The sequence below is a fragment of the Microtus pennsylvanicus genome, chromosome 2, assembly GCF_037038515.1.
Source record: "Microtus pennsylvanicus isolate mMicPen1 chromosome 2, mMicPen1.hap1, whole genome shotgun sequence".
NCBI lineage: Eukaryota > Metazoa > Chordata > Mammalia > Rodentia > Cricetidae > Microtus > Microtus pennsylvanicus.
The window spans coordinates 140,053,114-140,076,391 of NC_134580.1; the positions used below are offsets into that span (position 1 = coordinate 140,053,114).

The window sequence follows — 23,278 nt, forward strand, 5'->3', positions numbered from 1 at the left end:
GTGACGTGTTGCCTTCTGGACTGGCTGTCACACAGCAGCTGTGGTCAAGACAGTTGACCTTCCAGCAAGGATAGGGGAGGTGCCAGCAAGATCCCACCCTTAGCCCTAAAGCTACCTTGGTGGAAGCCTAGAAAGGAAGAGCTGGCTTTTTTTTCTTCAGAGGTGTGGTCACTGGTAGGTTGACCACGCCCCCCGTGGACGACCACCTGTGCAGGCAGCACTAAGGGGACTCAGCGGGTTATTATAGCAAAGACACAAAGAGGACCTGAGGGCCAGAAGGGGACATGTAGGGACGGTGGGGGGGGGGAGTTAGGTGGATACAATCCAGATACATTGTATACATGTCTGAAATTAAGAATAGTTTTTAGTTCACTATGTGGTGTGTGTTTGGGTGTTCTGCTTGCCGTGTGTCTGTGCAGCACATGCACAGTGCTGTTCGATGCCAGAAGAGGGCTCAGATCCCTAGCAACTGGAGTTACAGGCGGTTGCGAGCTGCCATGTGGGTGCTGGGAATGGAATCCAAATCCTCCAGAAGAGCAGCCAGTGTTTGTAACTGCTGAGCCATCTCTCCAGCCCCGAGAACGAATTTAAATAAAAATCTCTCGCTCAGTGATAAACCCTATTGTGGAAACATCTGAGAGGGGTTCACTGATGGATTTGTGAATAAAGGATGATGGATAGATAGGTGGATACATTGATGGACAGACACATGCCAAGCCCTGAGGCAGGGTTTAGACTCTTCTATCGGCTCCAGACTGACCCAGCCAGACCTGTAGCCAGAGCCAGCTGTGAGGGTCACAGCACACACACACGGGGTACAAGCTTGCCACTTCACACGGTAGCTTACAACAGGGAAGGGAATGGGGCTAGAGGCAGGCCTTGAGGGAGGACTGGAGGGAAGGAACGTGTTGCGAGAGAAGTGGAGAAGATAGATGGACCGCGTTTGGAGCTGGAGACCCAGGGCTGTGGAGGGGATGCCCAGGAGAGCAGATGGTGAGGATTGCGGGCGGCGGGCGACAGATGTGCCAGACCTGATCAGTGATTCCGCCCGTCACCTTTAGAGCACTGATGTGCACTTTCTTCGTTTGTGGGCAATTAGGCAGAAATTTGTTTGCACTGCCTCGGAAAATGAAACCGCTGTAAAGTGCACCCAATGGAAAAAAGGGTTTCTGAGCCGTGGGCTGTGCTGGGGCGGGAGGGGCTGTGCTCTTGGCCTCTGTGAGGATCTTAAGGGGCGGGGCGCAGTAGGTCACAGGAGGATGGACAGCACAAGGGGGGGTTGTCATCTCCTGGGGGGACTGGGCAGAGCTGGCGAGCATGGTCTCCAGGGAACTCCGTGCTCTGGCTGTTGTGTCTACAGTCTGCGCTAGGGTGGTCATGGCTGTGACAGCAGTCAAAGGCTGTTCACATCTCTTCTCACCGGGGACACTGGGGTTCAAATAGCTTCTGCTACCAGTGTCCCCAGAGTCTAAAGACGTTGTCCCAGGTGCCCTAAGGTGCCCCAAGGTGTTGTTTCATGGCAGGTGTTAGAGTTAGAGGTGGAGACACAGACCAAGGAGACCTAACCTGTGCCACCTTAGCCAAGCCAAACCTCTGTGAACCTCAGTTTCTTCATCTGAGAAACAGGTTGATGCACCTAGCCATGCAGCCATGCTTCTCTTTACGGAGAACAAATAAGGGCACTAAACAAGAGAATTTAAAAGCTAGGCTTGGTGTCCATGTCCCTCCTCCTGTCCTCCTTGAAACAGAGATTCGTGTCTAATAGGTTTGTCTCAAACTCCCTGTATAGCCAAAAATGGCGTTTAACTTCTGATACCCTTGTCTCTCCGTCTGAGGTGTTTTTATCACAACCCTGCACCCCCCGCCCCCCGATTTATGCAGTACCAGGGATTGAACCCAGAGCTTCGTGGACGGTGGGCAAGCACTCTACCAATTAGGTCACACCTCAGCTCCCTGTTTCTTTTTATTGATAAGGGGTGTCATTCTGTAGTCCAGGTTGGTCTGGAATTTATTACATAGCCCAGGCTAGCCTCTAACTTGCAACAATCCTCCTGCCTCAACTTCCCAAGTGCCGAGATTCCAGGAGAGACCCACCAGACTGGGCTATACATGGGGTTTTAAACACTAGGGCGTCTTGAGCTATGGGAGGGGCACTGCATGAACTCTGTTCCAAGTGGGCCACCATCTGCACTTGAGAGACTTCCCATGGGAGCTGCCAGAAGAGGTCAGAGATGGTTCTGGCCAGTCTATCGTTATGTGGGGGAGACTGAGGCTCCCTTCCCAGGCTGTGGTCTATCTGGGCAAGGATGCCCAGGTCCAATAATGGTGGGATGCGCATGAACTCACCGACCAGAATGAGGACACAGACCAAGAGAGCAATGAGTGCGCCGGGGCTGAGAGAGGCAGCCATGACAAAGGCGGTGGTGTTGCAGGACTGGATGGTGCCGGAGCTGTCGCAGCCACAGATGCGGATGGTGAGGGTGCCCGTGCTGCTCAGTGTGGGTGGCCCACTGTCCACAACAAGAATGGGCAGGAGGAACACATCCTGCTCTTGCCGATTGAAGCCCACGTGCTGTGTATGCACCGCAGCTGTGTTATCTGTGCGGGAGAAACGGGTGGTGTGTGACTCAGGGCTGGGCCAGACCCCGGCGCAGCCACATCCTGAGCCCACCTCGAGATCTGCCCCTTCACACCCTGAACTGCTGCCTCTCCAAGGATCTCCCCTAGTTCTGCCCCAGCTGCTGAGATCCTCTGGCTCACAGAGCCCCTGGGTGTCCTCAACTGTCCCCGGATTCGGTTCCCAGCTGTCCTAAGTGTGTTTTCATCAATTCTAAGATGTTTTGCTCCCAGCTGTGCCAAGGTACTGTTCCCAGCTAATCCAAGATTCTGTCCCCAGCTGGGCCAAGGTCCTGGCCTTGGCTATGCCAACTTTTTTCCCCATTGATATCAAAGCTTTGCTTTGTTCCAGATTCAGGTCCTATTTCAAATGCACTCTGCTTTTAGGCGTCCTGTGGTCCTTGGTTGTGGTTTGCTGGACCTTGACAAATCCAAGGTCATCAGAGGTGGCTGGCAGCACTGGCTGGCACGAGCCTGTCGCTGAGGGGCCTTTCTGCTCTCCATGTTACTCAGAAGTTCTGGAGCTTCCGGGGTGGGGACACGGCCTTCATGGCCAGATGAGGAAGCCACAGAGCCTCAGCCTCCCTACCCAAAGTTATCCTTTTCACACAGGTGGCCAAGAGAGGGGTAAACTGCACAGCGGTGCCTATTGCCCAGCCTGAGCTTGCTGCAGACCAGGCAAAACTGGCAAAGGGAAACTGGTCTGGAAGCATAGGCCAAGGGACAGGTGGCACTCACTTCCTCCCCTTTTCCTGCCTTATCCACATCTGTCCCACGTGTACCAGGCAGCACTGACCCTTGCTTTCTGGGAGCGCCTCTCAGTCCTGCACAGCGTGGGGGTCTGAAGGGCTCAGAGCCCCAGGAGTGACACGCCATCTCTGTTGATGGCTCTACTGCTTGCCTGCCAGGCCCAGCTCCCCTTAACCTTGTCAGCACGGGTTCTCACCTGAGACCTTGGGAGCCCAACGTCCTTTCCCACTGTTGTGGGTACCAGGTATCTCAAGGAAACCTATGCGTGTGTGGAGAGGCAAGCTGAGGTCTTCCTGGGGCTAGTTTTTAAACTACCTCAGCCCAGGGCAGAGCCAGTTTCCCTAGCTGCCCCTCTCCACAGTCTCCCAAGTCTGGTCTTCTTTACCATGAGCACAATGATGAGGAAAGAGCCCTTGGGAAGACTGCTTTACGGCCTTGGACACACACAGGAGGTGGGCAGAGGTTCAAATGTAACGAGGTTCAGTGTCTTTTTCTACCCACTGTTGTGCACGGTTGAACATTTCCATGTAAGTGTTAATAACACATGCACCGTGCACCAGCTCGCTCTGTCCTTAGTGCCCTCATCAGTAAACAGAGCCAGAGTGTCACCTCACAGTGAGGATGGAACAGAATTGTTCCCAGCACACAACAGTTCCTCCTAAATGCTGGTTGATGGTTCTCGCACGTGCCGCACCCCACACCTGCTCCCTGTTTGGATGTCTCTGCCTCGCTTCTGCAAGTCTCTGATATCTGGGACATCCCCTCTGCCTTCTTGTCTGGGCAAATTCCTCATCCATCATGCTTCATCTAGATATAACCTCTCCTCCATGGCTTCTTTTCTCCACTTCCCTGAGAAGGAGGGATTTTTAGCTCCAGTGCCCTGCTTTGATGACGTGGACCCATGCATGGCACGGTCCTGTTGTGGCACTGGTCACCTTGTAAGAAGCAAATGTGCGCCTGTTTCTTCTCTCCTGGCCAGCTGGAGCCTGGCCCTATGCCAGTCTCAAGGGAGCAAAGTTTGAAGGGACCACAACTCTTAGGCTAAGCGGCAGCTATGGGTCAGCTCCTCAAGTTCTAGCTTAGCCTCTGGAGCCTCCTGTTAAAGGCTGAGGCAGCTCAGGCTAAGAAACACTGCCTCCTGCCAGGGAAGAAAGGAGACCCAAGCACAGAGGGCAAAGAAGGGGATGGAGGGGGTGCGTCCGCACCAACTGGATGCTTCTCATATATCAGCCTGTGGGCATCTGATACACACATTTAGCTCCTAACCATGGCTGGGGCAGGGTCTTCCTGGTGTATATGTAAACTAGGCTCAGCAAGAAGTGACTCGTGAGGCTGGCATGGTGGCTCAGCAGATGAAGGGGCTCGCACCAAGTCTGACGACCTGAGCTTCACCCCTAGAACTAACGTGGACGGAGAGACCCAACTCATATAAGTTATCCTATGACCTCTAAATGCCATGTGACTCAGGACACAAAATAAATAAACGTCACTTCAAAAATTTTCAAAGAAGTGACTATGGGCTGGAGAGATGGCTCTAGCTATCATTATATACACACACTTTCCGCTTTCCAACATCCACCCACCGTCCATCCATCTACCCTCTACCGCCCACGGATTCATCTGTCCATCCATTCTCTAGCCTTTATACATACATTCACTTTCCATCATCCATCCACCCATCCACACATACATCACACCATCCATCCACAGATCTATCTACCCATCAGTCCTCTCGTCTTCATACATCTGTCCACTTTCCAGCGACTATCCGTCTCTCCTCTATCTATTCGCTATCCTCCATCTCTGCTCTTTCTATCCTCCAGCACTCACCCACCCACCATCCATTTCTGTACCCATCCTCTGTATCCCACCTACCCATCCACTCTTCATCATTTACCTCTCCATCCGTTCAGCTTCTTTATAAACCTATTTATCCCTCACCTATCCATCCGTCCTCCTTCCGCCATCCATCAGCTTCCACTCCTTCATCCATCTTCCCTCGCTTGCCATCTACCAATTCCTTCCCTCCTCCCTCCCTTCCTCCTCCCTCTCTCATTCTCTCTCTTCCTTCTTCAGTTTTTAGTTAACTGCTGCCGCTAGGCTGCCTGCCGGCTGCTGAGGAGGAATAATGTCGCGCTAAGTCAGCTGTTGCCTGGATCAGAGCTCAGCTGCTGATGTCAGAGGCAAACACTAATTGAAGGAGCCCACAGCTCGGTCTAGGATCACAGACTGTGAGAGTACTGGGAAGGACCAGAGTGGGAAGACTGTGTGAGAGGATCTGACCATGCATGGGAGATCGGGGAGAGTTTCCTGGGAGAAGGGATAGATATCCGAGTGGAAGTTCATCCTGGGGGGTAAGTCCAGGAAATGAGAACAGCCCATGTGCTGGCGCTGAGGCTGAAGCCCAGCCCGTGGCTGGAGGGAGGCAGAAGCCCATCCTGGGAAGTTTAGCAGGCCAGTTTTCATAAGGAACTTGAGCTACTTTCTGAAAAGCAGGCGACCATTGATCCGTGGGCTTTAAACCAAGAAGTGACCCAGTGATACATCATCCATTCATTCCACAGCAAATCTGAACGGAGCACTCTCTATACATCAGGATTATTTTAGCCCCTGGAGACATGGCTGTGAATAAGATAGACATGGTTTCTATCCTGGCTTGAACCTGCCTGGTAGCCAAGGACACTTACAATGGAAAATACAGGCATTGCCATGGGCTACAGGTCAGAAACGTCAGTGTGTTTTGTGAGAGGCAATAGCAGTAGTGGCGGCAGAGAGATGCAGACAGATTTGAGAAATGAGTGGCTGGCCATGGCCCAGCCTCCAACTGCCAAGCAAGACGGAGATGCTGTCCCAGAGTTGCTGTCTCCCACTACGCGGTCAGATGTTCTGAGCACTCAGAGCCCTGCTCTACCTCCGCCCGGTGGAAGGGGATTCCTGGGGTACTGTCTGACCCCATCCAGCTGCCTTCCTCTGAGAAGCCACTGACCACCCCAGGCCCGCCCCACCCCTCAAGGCGGGACCCGTGCCCGGGAGTAGCATCCATCCATCTGGCCCGACATCCATCAGCGTCAATCCCTGGCTGCAAAGGCAATATTTATAAATCACATTTCCAAACTGGCTACACATTTGTACAAAGAAGCAGATGGGTTGGGGTAGTCGCTTGTCACCTAAGATATTTATATGGCGAGGAGGTGGGGGTTGCGATGTTGAGGGACGGGGCTGAAGGGTTGGAGGAGGAGGCTTTCCATGGCTGCTCTGACCTCATGAGGCTAAGGCTACCCTCTCCCCAAAGCTTGTCCTAGAGGACAACCCCAAAAGGGAGCTCTGGAGGTACCTAAACTGGGAGAAAGAGCAGGGGTGGAGCCTCAGGCCCCAGAGTTGCGAAGACCCCTGAACTTGGAGAGGCAGGCACAGGACTGACCATGGGCACCAGCTCAGGGTAGGATGGGAGGGATGTGTGGGCTGAGCTGTACTGGTTGTTGAATTACTTCCAAAAAGATTTAAATAGCTGTGACTCTGAGCTTCAGTTTCTCCTACAGCCTTAGCCCTTCTCACAGCCATGCCTCTGCCCTCCATGGAGGGGCTGATGCCAGACACAGCAGGGGCTTCAGGGTCCAGCTCTAGCTGCCTGTCCTTGTCCTCCGGGCTCAGTTGTCAGAGAGGCTCTGTATGGTAAAGACTCTTAACGTGGCTCCTGGGAACACAGATGGGTTTGACTTCAGAGGCCTTGAGGCTTCTCCCTGTAGGGGGTAGGGTTTAAAACCCTTGGGAGTGACCCCAGGCCTGTTCCAGGACCAGAAAGAACCAACATGGTCTAACCCCACCCCCACCCCATGCCTCTTGATGTCCCTTTCTACTTCTGTTTTCCATTTGTTTGAAACTCGCCGTTTCTGCCACCAGATGGTTTTCACTCCGGTTATCTGCGTGGCTCACTCCTAGCTGCCTTTAGTTTCTATGTATTTGTGTAACTGTAAGTATATGCGCGTGTGTGGTGTGTGCTTGTGTGAGCATGGATATGCAGTGCACCTGCCTGTGTGTAAGAGGCAGATGCTGGTGTCCACTGTCTTCCTCTATTTTTTTCCACCTTAATTTCTGAGGCAGGGTGTTCTTGGTCAGGAACTCGCTGATTAGACTAGGCTAGCTGGCAGCATGTTCTCAGGGTCCTCCTGTCCTTGCCTCCCAGTGACAAGTTACAGAAACATTCTATTGTGCCCAGCTGACATGGGTGCTGGGGATTTGAACTCATGTCCTCATCCTTGCACAGTGGGCACTTGACCCACTGAGCCATCGCCCACCCGTTTCATCGACTACTCACTAGAGAGGCCCTCCCAGACCACCTTTTGTTTTCAACTTCTTGCCACACAATTTACTGAACACCTACAAGGTGCCAGCATTGCTCTGGGCACCCAAAGTCCCACAACGAACAGAACGAGGCCCAGGCTCTTGAGGAACAAGGCTGTGCTGTCCCTCCTCCCTGGCCGCTCATCATATCTGACATATTATTGATTTGTTTAATTTCTGTCTTGCTTCAATAGAATATGAACTCTACGAGGGTGGAGATTCTCTCCCATCTGTCATTGTATTTCCAGGTCCCAGAGCAGAGCTTGTCACATAGGGACTATGTCTCAACGGTGTTTAATAGTCTGAAAGTAGACAGTGAGAGTTTGGGGCCTGCAGTCTACCCCAGGAGCCCTCCTCCTTTGGGGGTACCCGACCACATCAAGTGCTGTGTATTAGCCCCATTTTCAGACAATGAAACGGAGACGTAGACAGGAAGTCATGGAGAGCCCTTAGCTGAGTGTGGGCTGCCTGCTGGGGTCCTCACTCCTGTCCGTTGACATCCTCCTCCCTCAGCTTTGGCTTGGCTTTTTAGAGATTTCAATACCATTGTCATGAGGACTTCGGAAGAAGGAGCGCAGTATCATGAAAGACTCAGCTCAGGCAGGTGGGCAATTGCTTCTGCAGGGGGGAAACTGAGTCACGGAACATCTATATTATATAGAGACAAGTGTCTCTCTTTCTCTCTCTCTCTGTGTGTGTGTGTGTAAGAGAGAGAGAGAGAGAGAGAGAGAGAGAGAGAGAGAGAGTGTGTGTGTGTGTGTGAGTGAGTGTGTGTGTGTTTGTACCTTATGGGTGTGGGTTTAAAACCCCCAAGTGTAGATGTGAACTGAACTGGAAAGGTTCAATAGGCCTACACCCTGAAGGACCCTGCAGGACTCTGGGAAGGGGTGGAAAAGCTGCCCGCCACTGTGTCTCTGAGGATGCCACAAGGAACTTGAGCTGGATGGCACATTGAACCACATTTGCGGGTCTGTGTATGGCACTGCCTTTCTGTCACTTGGCTCAGGGACTGTCCTCCAATGTCTACCCTACTGCCCCCCTGGGTGCTCAACTGACATTCTCACCCTGCCAACCCTCAGGGTTGGCCAGTGGCTGGGTGTCAGCCATAACCAGCTTCATACTCTGTGATCTTAGACCCAGCTCCGGCTCTCATGGAGTCTTAGTTTCTACAGAGGAGGAAAGCAATATGCCGGTCCTCTCTGCCACCCTGGGGGTGGTGGCTCACAGGTAGCTCACCTTGGATGTCCAGCAGAGAGAAATGAGGGTTGCTGGGTGCTTCTGGTACCAGGCGAAAATAGAAGCGGTGACCACCCTGGGGCTCATCTCTGTCCACCACGCTGATAGTCTGGATAAGCTGTAGGGTAGGGAGGGGCAGGATACAGAATGAGGTGAGGTGGGGGCTCTGGCATGACAGCTCCCTGGTCCCCAGTCCCTCTGGGTACCTGGCCTGGCTTGGCGTCCTCACACACAGCTGCCTCGTAGGGTGTAGCCAGCTCTGGGGGATTGTCGTTCACATCCAGGATTCGGATCCGGAGGGATGCTCTCGATAGCTGAGCATGATTGTCTGTGAGAAGAGTGAGGAGGGCAAGCAGCTTCAGGGATGAGATTAGACAACTGCTCACTCCCGAAAGATTAGGCAGTGGAGTCAACCTGACAGACACTTTGTGCTATCCAATGGGGACATCTGGAATTAAGTAATCACACCATGATCCTTACTCCAATCTCCTAAGCATTTCCACTACCCTACACCATTAGCATCTCCACCACACCTCTCCCATCCCCACCACCACCCTCTTTACCATCCATCTCTACCATTATCACCATGCCCACCTCCACTACCACCCACCTCTCCACCATGCCCATCTGCACCATTCTCATTCCATTGCATCCCCACCATCATCCTTCCCACCACACCCATCTCCACCATCCCTATATCACCACGAACATCTCCACTATTGCCACTCCACCTCTGTGGTTACCATTACCATAATCATCTTCACCACCTTCCTCTCTATCTCCACCATTGTCTTCACCATACCCACCATCCCTATCCCCATTATTAATATTAGCGTCAATTCCACGGCCATTACCACCACAACCTCTGTGACCATGAACAATAGTACCAGCCATCCATCACCATCACTAATACCATCGTCGTCATCACCAATGCCATCACCATCATCACTACCATCACCATCATCACTACCATCACCATCATCAACACCATCACCATCATCACTACCATCACCATCATCAACACCATCACCATCATCACTACCATCACCATCATCAACACCATCACCATCATCAATACCATCACCATCATCAATACCATCACCATCATCAACACCATCACCATCATCACTACCATCACCATCATCAACACCATCACCATCATCAACACCATCACCATCATCAATACCATCACCATCATCAACACCATCACCATCATCACTACCATCACCATCATCACTACCATCACCATCATCAATACCATCACCATCATCACTACCATCACCATCATCAATACCATCACCATCATCAATACCATCACCATCATCACTACCATCACCATCATCAATGCCATCACCATCATCACTACCATCACCATCATCACTACCATCACCATCATCACTACCATCACCATCATCAACACCATCACCATCATCAACACCATCACCATCATCACTACCATCACCATCATCACCACCATCACCATCATCAATACCATCACCATCATCAACACCATCACCATCATCACTACCATCACCATCATCAACACCATCACCAGCATCACTACCATCACCATCATCACTACCATCACCATCATCACTACCATCACCATCATCAATACCATCACCATCATCAATACCATCACCATCATCAATACCATCACCATCATCACTACCATCACCATCATCAATGCCATCACCATCATCACTACCATCACCATCATCACTACCATCACCATCATCACTACCATCACTATCATCAATGCCATCACCATCATCACTACCATCACCATCATCAACACCATCACCATCATCAACACCATCACCATCATCACTACCATCACCATCATCACCACCATCACCATCATCAATACCATCACCATCATCAACACCATCACCATCATCACTACCATCACCATCATCAACACCATCACCAGCATCACTACCATCACCATCATCACTACCATCACCATCATCACTACCATCACCATCATCAACACCATCACCATCATCACTACCATCACCATCATCAACACCATCACCATCATCAACACCATCACCATCATCATCACTACCATCACCATCATCAACACCATCACCATCATCACTACCATCACCATCATCACTACCATCACCATCATCAACACCATCACCATCATCAATACCATCACCATCATCAATACCATCACCATCATCACTACCATCACCATCATCAAAACCATCACCATCATCACTACCATCACCATCATCAACACCATCACCATTATCACTACCATCACCATCATCAACACCATCACCATCATCAACACCATCACCATCATCACTACCATCACCATCATCACTACCATCACCATCACTACCATCACCATCATCAACACCATCACCATCATCACTACCATCACCATCATCAACACCATCACCATCATCACTACCATCACCATCATCAACACCATCACCATCATCAACACCATCACCATCATCACTACCATCACCATCATCACTACCATCACCATCACTACCATCACCATCATCAACACCATCACCATCATCACTACCATCACCATCATCAACACCATCACCATCATCACTACCATCACTATCATCACTACCATCACCATCATCACTACCATCACCATCATCACTACCATCACCATCATCAACACCATCACCATCATCACTACCATCACCATCATCACTACCATCACCATCATCACTACCATCACCATCATCACTACCATCACCATCATCACTACCATCACCATCATCACTACCATCACCATCATCAACACCATCACCATCATCACTACCATCACCATCATCACTACCATCACCATCATCAATACCATCACCATCATCACTACCATCACCATCATCAATACCATCACCATCATCAATACCATCACCATCATCACTACCATCACCATCATCAATACCATCACCATCATCACTACCATCACCATCATCAACACCATCACCATCATCACTACCAGGAGCACCACCACAATCTGCATTGTTACTGCTTTTACTGCCACCACCATTACCACTATCATGAATGTTACTAAGCCATCACTATGACTACCAGCAACACTATCTTCCCTGACTCTAGCAGGTAATGAACAGTAGCATCCTTACTGCTGTCTCCACCATCCCAGGAGATCATCATCACCACATCCATTAACTCCATCCTTGTTATTCCCCCATCCTCCCAGGTACTAAGGCCATCACCCTCATGGCCACTGTCCCTCTATCATCGACAGCACTAGCACCATCTCCAGTGTGGCTACAACGATGTCCAGCCAGTTCATACCACTGATACCTCCACCATAATCACCAGGTACCCTCAGATGAAGCCTCTGCCTCCAACATCCTGTCACCCAGAGAGCACTGAATGGTCCCAGAGCACACATGCCCATCGTTCAGCTGCCCTTGTGGATCCTGTGGTTTACTAAAATTCGTGTCCCCCACACTGCAAAAGAGAAACTGAAATATGTGGCCAAGTCTAGACACTGGGTCAGCTGGTGACCAAGCCCCTAAATTGTTGCTCTCAGTACACCTGGCCCTGGAAAGAACAGATGAGTCCAAGTATGTGCATTTGGCTGGCAAACGGGATAGAATAGCTTGTCCCTCACAGTTGGGCAGATGACTGGAATCTGAAGAGATGGAGAAGAGGTCTGAGTTTCAGGGGTGGTTGAAACCTTGACCCAGACCTTGAGCAGGGACAAGACCCTGACATCAGTTTCTATACCTAAAAGGTGGTCAGGGTGTGGTGTTTAAGACTGAGTCTGCCTCTGCCACTAAGGAGCTTTGTCAGCTCAGCAAAGTGAACTGACTTCTCTGTGTTTGTTTTCTTGCCACGAGTTAACAGCTACAAAGTGCTGGGAACTGTGTACACAGCACTGAAGATTGGCATACAGGTTTGTAGAAGCAACAGAGAACTGGCTGCCTCAGCCTGGCCTCTCTGAGCCCTTCCCTGAACACTGGTCCTTCTAGCTTCCTCCTACCTGAGTCCTGTTGTTACCCCATCCTCAGTGAGCTTGAGCATGCTCACTACTGACCTTGTCTACCTGCTACTCACTGCAGGTGCAACCCCCAGGAGAGCAAATGTCACCCCACTTCCAAGCAGATGCTTGGATGGTGAGAGTCTCCAGCTGAGTTGGCAGAGAGCTATTTTGGGGGCAGTCTGGGAGTTCCCAGGAATCCAGGCACCCCACGAGTTTTGGAGGGAGTGGACCCATCTGCTCTGAACTCAGAGGCTGCTGGATGCTGACTGCAGCTGCTGGAGAGGACAGAACTGGAGATGGGAAGGCAGGTGGGCCACCTCTGGGGAAGGAGGGGAAGGAGGGAAACTCTTTCGTTAGCATTGCCGACCCCTTTTGGGAGTTCCCCTCAGTTGGGGCCATGTTATCTCTTCAGTTTATCAAGATCTGCCACCTCACCAACTAGAGGGACTCTTCCGGACCGAGGGAGGGGAGTCGTGACTGGGGATGCCGAGTGAGCCGTTATTTTTAAGAGCATGTTGCCAGAGAACCTCCACAGGCAGATGGGGAGCTTCTGGGAGGGCGGGTGGGGAAGGGGGAGGCAGGCGGGTGTCTGTCTCCCAGCTGATGGTGGGGCTAGTGAGGGCCTGAGTGTCCTCTCTGGCAGCCTGCCTCTGTAGTAGGGGTGTGGGGCTAGAGGAGAGGCGGGAAAGACCTGGGAGCACGGCAGCCCCCTCATGAAGGGCAGTCACCTTCTACCCAGGTTCTGCAACTGGGAGTCCCCTGTTGTCACACCATGGGGTGTGCTACACCTGGGCCTTCCCAGCCTCCTCCTTCAACGTCACACATAGGTCACTTTCCCAACAGAGCCCTGTCCGTTTGTCTGAGGAAGGGTCTCAGAATCATCATTGCTCCTGACCCCCTCTCCCCCCCATCCTGTGCCTTCAACATTAGGCAATGTTTCTCACCCCTGGAAACTCATCCGGGAAGCCTTAAAAAATACCAGTGCTAAAGGTTGGCATTGCCCAAGGAATTTCATTGTGTACGCAGCTCCAAATTCTGCCTTGGGGTGAGTGGCAGGCCTCTGATATTGTCCAGGCCTTTCCTGGTCAGTTCATGTCACTCAATCAGTAATAACTGGAAGGCCTGCATTAGCCCTGTAGCACCTTCCAGGGGTCTGTTGTGAAGCAAAACACTCAGCAATGTTTAGCCTTCACCTCTCCTGTTTATGACCTCACGTGGATCTCCATACAACCCAGGCAAAGGTGAGATCAAGCCTGTTTTGTAGATGGGGAAACTGAGGCGGGGGGGGGGCGAGAGTCGGGAACATCCCTGGAGTTGGCCAGCTTCCTAACTCTAAGTGTGTGGTCCAGACACAATGTCTGGTCCTCCTGCTGCCTGGCTCTTTGTCGATCCAGCGGCAGCTGCTCAGACTCAGGCAGAGCAGACCTCACCCAGTGCCCAGTGGCAGGTGCCCCCTCCAGGGGCCAGGTCTCCCATGGCCCTCCTCCCCATTGCCATCTCAGTTCAGCTGACTGACATGCAAATTAGTTTAATTATTTCTTCTTCTAAAATAAATTATATTTTGCAGTAGCTGCAATATGTTGTGTCAGGCAAAATTACATTCAATATTTTTAAACTAATTGATGCAGCCTTGAGGAAGGCTGATTGACAGCCCAGAGCTGAGCGGGCCTGCAGCCTTAACCGATTCCTAAATTAAAATTAAACGTGCTCTGGCCTGGCGCTTCCTTAGTCAGTTGGCTTGCTGTGCATCTGGGGAGGTGGCAGGTGGAGCCCCAGGGGTCGCAAGAGGCTGGGAAGGAGGGCTCTGGGAGAGTAGCTGGACTGGTCTCTCAGCCTCCCGGTGCCCTGGGGTTCCCCAAGCACAGCAGCTGGGGTGAGGTTGGACATTCTTCGTAACAGAGGCTTGTGGTTTTCGCTGACGACTGTGGAATGGGAGTCTCCTTTGTACCAAGGACACAGGAATGAACAAGAACAACACGGCCTTTCGGTGTAGAAGTGGAGACAGACACCACTCCAGACTGTGACAAGAATTGAAAAGCTCAGGGACTGAGCGCATGCAGCAAGAAGTCCTGCCCTGCTGGGTGTGGGCACGTTTTCTATGGAGCAAGTGACATTTCTACTCATATCTAACTGGGAAGTAACCAGGGGAAGGGGATGGGGGAGGGAGATTGCTCTGGGAAGAGTGATCAGCACATACAAAGGCCCTGGGGTCAGAGAGTGTGGGAGGGTTCAGATCACTAACAAGGGAAAGAGTCATTCATGGGACATTTAGACTCAATTGAGCAGAAAACAGAGATGGATGGGGCCAGTGGGAAAGGAAGAGGACATAGGGCGTGGTCTAGTGACCAGAAGGAAGGTGTCACCTTCCCCCTGAGAAAGGCAGAAGACATATATCAAACCCTTCAGGGTCTGTGCCTCCAGCATCATCCTGTCAGCTGTGAAACAAGGAAGGCATTTGAATCAATGCTGTTTGGTGGATGAGGAAATGGGCTCAGAGAGGTGAGCTTTGTCCCTGAGGTCTCACAGGGATGCTGACAGAGCTGGGTCTGGATGAGGTCTGCTTTCAAAGAGAGAGTTTCTAACTAATAGAGATTTTTAACACTTTAGCTGCCAGAACCCTTCCAGGCCCCAAAGGTCCTGCCTCCTCCAGGCAGCTCTCCCTGACTGCCCTCAGCCCAAGCCTTGTATTCTCTCTGACAAGGTCTCATGGCCTGGTTTAGATGGCCAGCATGTCCCTGGCCTTGGCTCTCTCTGCCCTTCACCTCCTTCCTGATGGCTTGTTTGATGATTCCCCCACCATCTCATACCCATGACTTCCTGTGATACAAGCTATCACGGCTTTTACTGGGTACCATGCATTTTTTTTAAAGTGTGTCTGTCTGTCTGTCTGGGTGCAGGTGCAAGTATGAACGGTTACTTGGAGGCCTCCGGTGCCATTATCAATAATGTCATCTCCCTCCTTCGAGAAGGGTCTCTCATGGGGACTTGCTGACTAGGCTATGCTGGTTACAGTGAATCCTGGGGGTTCTCCTGTCTCTTTCCCACCATGCCCAGCACTTTTATGTGGGTTCTGGGGATTGGACTCAGGTCTCTGAGCTCTCAAAGCAAGTGCTTTACAGAGCCCACATCCTATCTCTGTCGCCCTCATTCACCTCCTCTGTAAGTAGAAGTTTTGTTTAACACTGCATGCCGTAATAGATGCTTAGTAAAATTGTGTGTGGTGAGGGGTTCTCCCTTTCTGTGGTATCCATGCCTGTGTTCAGAAGAGACTCTGAGAAGGGACTGGGGCACGATGTGCCTGCACCCCTCCAAGGACCCATGAAAGGACCAGGGAAACCAACATCACATCAGCAATATTAGTGGGTGGATGCTGTGACTTTCCTTGAGCACCACAGAGAAAGAGGAGCCCAGAGAGAGAATGCAGGGAGGCATCGAGAGTGGGAAGTAGGGATGGAGCCAGAGGAGAGGTCATCTTTGCACCCACTTAGTGTGGTGGACAGGGGAGGGGTACGGAGTGGAGGGACTCTCTCCCTGACAGCCCCCAGCCCCGCCCTACCCTCCTCCTCAGGGAATTAGATTGCTGTCCCCACCCTAGGTGCTGATGAGAGCCAGTCGGCTGGGCAGGAAGATTGATCTTCCCAATTACCCACAGCCCAGGCAGGCGTAGGAGGCGGGGTGGGGGTGGTGGAGAAGAGGATCTAGCGAAGGGTGTGGTGACAGCCTGGAGTGGCCTCTTAGCATGTCTTGCCCTGTCCCCATGTTCCTTTTTGGGAGACAGAAGGTTCAGGCACCCTTCTCTGTCTCTCTCAAGAACTTTGGTCACGTGCTTGGCTCCAATGTGCAGAGTGTGGGCTCGGACTCCTCTACAGCAGAGGGACTTCAGGCGAAGCAGGGGCTGTAAAAACAGTATCTGGGATCTGGGCACTGGGAGAAGTTTTCCTTCTCTTGGGGCAGAGTGGGCTATCCTACTGAGACTGTACGCATCACAGTCTCTGGCCCTGTTGGTATCTGCTAAGTGCTCAGGATCCTGGAGATCCCACTCAGCCCAAGAGAAACTGAGAAATGATTTACACACTGCAGAGGCCAGGAAGTCACTGCCTCTCAAAGCAGCCTCCACCATGCAGGCAGGTGGCCCACCTTGGCTTCCACGGCTCTGGCTCTATCTTGACACCACGCATGAAGTTAACATGAGTTATCTTAGTAGCTCCAGGCTGTTCTGTTCCCTCCTGTTCCCTCTTCTCCAGGCCAAGGAAACCGTGAACACCTTACATCTGACCATAGCACTTTTCTGCTAAAAGACCTGCACTAGCTCCCTAAAGCCCAACATCTGGCTGCATGGGGGGGGGGGACGACACTCAAGACCCTTGCTAAAGGGTCTTGCATCTGTATCCTCTCCTTAGCTTGCTGCTCCAGCCATACACATCTCTCTGTTCCCAGAGGGGGTTTCTAATCCTCTCAGTGTTGATTCACAGAGAGATAAAAATCTCAGCTCTTAGAAAGCCTTCTCCTACCAGAGACCTACCTTGGAGTCCCTTCTTCTGTCCCTCAGTGGTGAGCCAGCCCCTCCCTGCTCCTCAGACCTCTTCAGAGCACCTCGTTTGCACTCTAGCTTTTCCTTGCTCTCTCCTCCCCGCCCCGGAACCGGAACCGAGGAAAGCCACTACCATTTTTTCAGCAAGGTATCCCCATTGTGTGTGTGTGGGGATAAGCAGTCCTTGACTGGGTGGGCACAGGGGAGGACTCCCTGGGGGAAGCCTTGGAGCCTCTATGATCTCTCCTCCCCAGTCTCTGCTCCCTCCACAGTGCTCCAGGGAGCACAGGACAGAGTCAGGAAGTCAGTTGCTCCTTCCTTGGCTTTCATTTCCTCATGTGAAACGGAGTACAGTGGACCTGGATCACCATCTCTGACATTCCCCTGCCTCAGATTCCTTCCCTGGCTACTAATCATACTTTGCTAAGTGTCTGTCAGGCACCTTACTAGAACCAGAAAATGTGATTGCCAAGCCCAGGGGGGATTTTGACCAATGCCTTTAAATAAACAAAGGCCACTCCATTCTGCAGTCTCTGTCCCTCTGCCCTCCAAGAGGGCGGGAAGGCATAGTCAGTTTAAAAAAGGGAAAACTGGGAGAGCAGAGGAACAAAACAGACAAGAGGTGACAAGGATCACACAAAGGGAACCTTTTCTCATCTCACTGCCCCGTTCCCCAGAGTGCATACATAAGCCCATTCCTTCCCACCCTCAGATTCACCTACACCTATCCAGTCCCCGGCCACAGGGTGCAGACTGGAACTTACTCTTGAAGGGGGTACAGTTTGCTAGTATCTAGATCTGCACTCAAACTCATCTGTATGTAGGAAAACTCGGGGTGCTGGAAGATGTGGCTTGGCCCAGGGCGACCCTTGTGGGAAGATTCCAACTGCTTTGGGCAACACCCTGTCATGGACAGCCAGCCACCTTCTTTGCTGGCTGGATATGAGCTGATGACCCTGGTGGAGCCTGCTGCATGCACCTCACCTCCAATCCCCTCTGCTCCATCCTTGGCTGTCCAAGTTCCCCCCAAGACTATCCCTTTACAACTGCCCTTTCCACCGAAGGATCCAGACACAAATTGTACTTTAAATTCAATATTGGTCATTAATATTTCATGATTACAAAACGTTAAAGATAATGTCAGTGGAAGGCGCGTCTGCATGGGCAGGATGGATGACTCAGAGGTTCGGGAGAGAGGAGCCAGCATACTAAGTGGGCCCCAGCCTTTGAGGTAATCCAGCGTGACAGGCGACTGCTCTGGCTGAGGGCGACATCCTCCGAGGGGCTCACAGAGCGCTGCAGCGTGTATAAATATTTCCCCTCTGATCTTTGTCACCTCTTGTTTGTTCTGCTTGGGAGCAGGTGGGGCTCTGGGACCCCTTGCTCATCCTGAGAGAGCCATGAGAACACTTCAGTGGGAGGAGCCAGTGGGGTGGCTCTGTTCCTGGGGCTCAGGGAGGATTGGATCACTCTGCATGGACTCCCTCTGCCTTAGCCCCCTCATTTGTGAAATAGATATGGTAACTCTGTCTTCATTAGACATGGCTTGAAGATGGGGCTGGTAGGGGTTATTTGCTACAGATTGTGTGTGTGTGTGTGTGTGTGTATGTCTTGCTGGAGGTTGACATCAATGTCTTCTCTATGTCTCTTTATATGTTAAGGCAGGGTCTTTCACCTAAACCCAGAGTTGGCCAGTCTGTTTAGCTGGCCAGCTTGCTTTGGAGATTCCTTGTCTCTTCCTCCTGAGAAACAGGTTAGAGGTGGATTGCTATACCTGCCTGGCATTTATGTTGGCACTGGGGATTTGAACTCTGGCCCTTGGGTTTGCATTGCAAGCACTCTTCCCACGGAGCCATCTCTCTAGTTTCTTACCTTATTTTTTATTGCATATATGTACGTACGTATGTATGTATGTGCGAACACATGCCATGGCACACTAATGTGGTCAGAGCACAATTTGTAGGAGTTGGCTCTCACCTTCTACCATGTGGGTCCAGGGACTGAACTCAGGTCGTCAGGCTTCAAGGCAAGGGTCTCACCCACTGAGCCACCTTGCCAGCCTTTTATTTTGAAACAGGATCTACAGTTGAGCCGAGGTTTACCATCTAGATTGGCTGGTCGGTAACCCCAGGAATTTGCCTCTTTACCTCCTGGTGTTGGGATTATGTCATCATGCTCCCCTCAATGTGAAAACTGGGACTCAGAGCTCAGCAGGTCCTTTGTACACAGAGCTATCTCCCCAGCCCCAGACCAAGGAAGTGTAACAGGGCACAGGACAGGGAGAGCTGAGCTCTGGAGGAGGCCAGGCAGGGCTGGGAATTTGCCCAACGGATTTCACCTGAGTCCGTTTCCTCATCCACACACTGGGGCCAGCTGTGGAGCCAACACTTCTTAGACATGGAGATCCAGTGAGCTCATCACTGTGAAGGGACTGGCTTCCAGTGGGCGGAAAGCTAAGTGCACAGTCAAGATGGCCAGGGAAGCCTTGAATGAGGCTTACTAACGCTAAGAGGTTTCTCTGCACTAGTATCTGAAGTGTGCCATTTGTTAGTAGAGAGATGACAAGTGGGCAGGAACTGTGGATTGAAGCTCCGGGGGGCGCCTCAAGCCAGACTGGGAGCCAACTTCTCTTTTCAGAGTCTCACCCCCCATCCCCATGGTCAGCTGGTGGGATGTAGTGGGTTTCCTGAAGGTAGAGAGCTCACAGCCACAGGTGCCAGGTGAGCATGTAGAGGGAGCCGCGTGGTGAGAGCGCTGGGCTCAACCCAAGGGGGGACTTGCTAGTGGCAGGATGTCGGACAGGTGACAATCTAGGGCCAAGGGAGGAGGCACCTCTGTCTGCCGGTCAGGGTCAGGCCTGTCTTCCCCATGCGCAGAGCCTCAGTGACAGCTGCCTTGGAGTAGGCGAGGGAGGCTCAGAAGGTGGAGGAACTCTTCCCCCCCATCCAGGTCCAGCTACTTCCTCTCCAGCCACCTTTGTTCTCTCTTGCAAGCGTAGGAGGAGTGGATTCAAAGGCTCCCAGACGCCCGCACTGAGGGCTGAGCCGGCTTTGTGTTTTCCTTTAAACTGCAGTTGAAAGAGACTAAGGGAACTTCAGCCTAGGGACTTCCTCGGCCCTGCCATGGGCCAGCGGGGGCCTCCGAAGTGGGAGGAGGAAGGGAAGACGGGCACAGGGAGGAGGGGAAGGCCAGCAGGAGGGCTCAGGGATTGGGGTCGGTTTGAGCTGCCCTAAGGCTGAGGCTCAGACACTCCTGAATCACTCAAGATGGCTTTCTGGCAGTTTGCTGACGAGGCCTGCAGAGGTGACAGGCAACACCGGAGAGCAGGTGGGAGCAGAAGAGGCCTGGCTGGCACTGGCTGGCTCTGCCCACTCCTGGTGCCCCCTGAGCGCCCTCCCTCTGCTTCCCACCTCCACAGCCTTACTTACACAGGGCCCTCCTTTCTTCTCCCGGCTCAACCGCCAGCCGCCCAGTGACTCCAAGCTAGGCCCCCACTTCCAGATACTTCTCCCCCAGAAGAGCCAGATTCCTGTAGTGTGTTTGACATCTGTACCCTTAAGCCTTTGACCCTGCTCCATCAGCACCCTGGGGCTGCATCTTATTCTCATTCCCACTCTTCCTGGCCCAGGCTGGGCTATCACCCCTTCCCCAACACCGCGACTTCTGACCAAGCTCCCCACTTCCTCTCAACCCCCTGTCTGTTCCAGACAGCCCTCTAAGCTCAAAACCTGCCTCATTCCAACCTTAGGATGAGTGGAGCCTGCCAGGGGCAAACCACTCTGCCCTGCTCCAACTGTTTTGGCCCCATGCAGTTCCTCTTACACACCGGTCAGCTACCGCCCACCCAGGAGCGTTTGGCCAGTTTCTTCCTCCTGCCAGAGCTGTCTCTCCTAGGTGAGGGCATGGTGCCCTGGTCATCCTGAGGTCTTATGAACCGGTCTTCCCGGAGTACTCTTTGCCCCAGGGAAACACGGCCACCTTTCTTTGGTCCCTTTTTCTTACTGTTCCTTTGTACCATGTCACATGGCCTGACATACTAAGTATACCTTTTTTTTTTCAGTTTGTGGCTGGCCTCCTATGAAGGCAGATACTAATCCTCCTTTCTAAGATGCTAGACTGAAGCTTAGCTTGTAGTAGAAGTTCAGTGAACGAGGGAAGAAAAGCGGGCCTCTATACTAGTCCTTTCATGTGGGACTTAGATCTCCTTCCTGGAGATCTGATTTAGCCCACACCTATACCCAAGTAGGAACTTTGCCTAGTTTCTTATTCTGTGCCCCGTCTCAACCCTTGACCCCTCCCCCATGTGACTTGACTGACAGCTCAGTCTTTGCTCCGCCCCGGCCGCCACCTATTCACGGTTGAGCCTCCGCTCACCCAACTCACCTGCTTCCATGGCCAGCACGGTAATGTTGTGCCAGCCGGCAGTTTCACGGTCCAGCCCCTTGCCAGTCACGATGGCGCCAGTGTCTGCATCAATGTCGAAGATCTGATCCAAATCCGAGTCACGGTCAATGGCGTACCTGAGTGGGAGCAGGGTTGGGCTGATCAAATGCGCCCCAGTGTGGGGAGTCTGTGCCCACGATCTCCCAGTTCCACCCTACTTCAAGAAAGGGACTACCCCCTAGAGACAGAAGTTTAGCATCTCCCTGGAACTGGGGACTCCTGGATCTTAGGGGCAGGGACAGCCGTTCTGAGCCCTTGAATGGTCGGTCAGTGGGGCTACGAACTTGTACCCTAAAGTTGTGGAGAGGGCTGAAGACGACATCCCCGGGGGACGTCCACAACATCCCCGGGACAGATGGCTCTCTCCTTGTTTTTCTAAAAAGAAGGCCTCAGAATTGGGTTTCACAGTGAGAGGGGGACTAATTGGGGCTTTAGGGGTGGCAGAGGTAGCTGAGGGCTGACTGTTTTCAAGGAAAATCAAAGGATGTAAAATGGCTGAGCTGGAGGTGAGGAGAGCAATTTAGGACCATGGGGTTCTGAGAAATTTGAGCAGAAGGGGTAGAGGCAGGTTAGAATGCTTCTGGAGGCCAAGTGGTCCCCAGACCTGGGGCAGCTGAGCCTGGCCTGGGAGGGTCTGTGACTGCCTCTGCTCCTCCTGCCTGCACAGCGCTCTTGCTAATCTGCAGCTTTTCAGTTGCCGCGTGAAAAAGCCCTTTGTTCCGCCTTCTTCCCAGGCCTTTGTGCTTCGGCTCCAGGCCTGAAAGGCCCGTGTCCAACACATGTCTCAGGCGGCGGAGGCCCAGAGAGGCCCCGCCAGCGCCCGCCGCCACTTTTTGCACTGATAACACAGGCGGGGGTGCCGTGGCTACGCACAGACAAAAGCCTGGCATGCAGGCAAAGGCGCTTTGTGCAGCCAGGACAAAGCAGCCAGGCAGGGAGGAAAGCCTTACCTCTGCTCTTCCCCCAATCCTAGGGAGGGAAACTGAGGCCTGGGGAAGCAATGCCTGCAGGGCCCAAGGCCTTGAGAGGAGGCCTTTGGAGAGGCCTGGGCTGCATACAGGATCAACCCTCTCAAGACCTCAGTTTTTCTATCTCTCCCACAGGGATAATGGCAACCGCAGGGGTCTGAGTGTACCGCGTCTGCTTTTCCTGTCATTTGTTCACCCTGTGCGACCTTGAGCCAGCCTTCCACCTCCTTAAGCTGTTTATGTGTCTAATTCAGAGCCACCTGATGCCCTGCTTTGGACTGGGTGACCTGAGGGCTGGTGGGAGTAGGTGAAGGCATGCAGCAGACGCTAGAGGGATTTGCCACGGGCAGGGTGGATTTTTTTAAAGCATGTGTGTGTGTGTGTGTGTGTGTGTGT

General features: G+C 52.3%; 1 protein-coding gene across 1 annotated transcript in view; it reads right to left on the reverse strand.

Annotated features, from left to right (window-relative positions):
- The window catches only part of Cdh22 (cadherin 22), a 126,703-nt gene that overhangs the window by 2,241 nt on the left and 101,184 nt on the right, over positions 1 to 23,278 (reverse strand). The window contains exons 8-11 of the mRNA XM_075963048.1: positions 21,855 to 21,991; positions 9,150 to 9,271; positions 8,944 to 9,061; positions 2,347 to 2,598 (exon numbers count right to left, since the gene is read on the reverse strand). Coding sequence (XP_075819163.1) covers positions 2,347 to 2,598; positions 8,944 to 9,061; positions 9,150 to 9,271; positions 21,855 to 21,991 — 629 coding nt within the window. The remainder of the gene's footprint in view (positions 1 to 2,346; positions 2,599 to 8,943; positions 9,062 to 9,149; positions 9,272 to 21,854; positions 21,992 to 23,278) is intronic.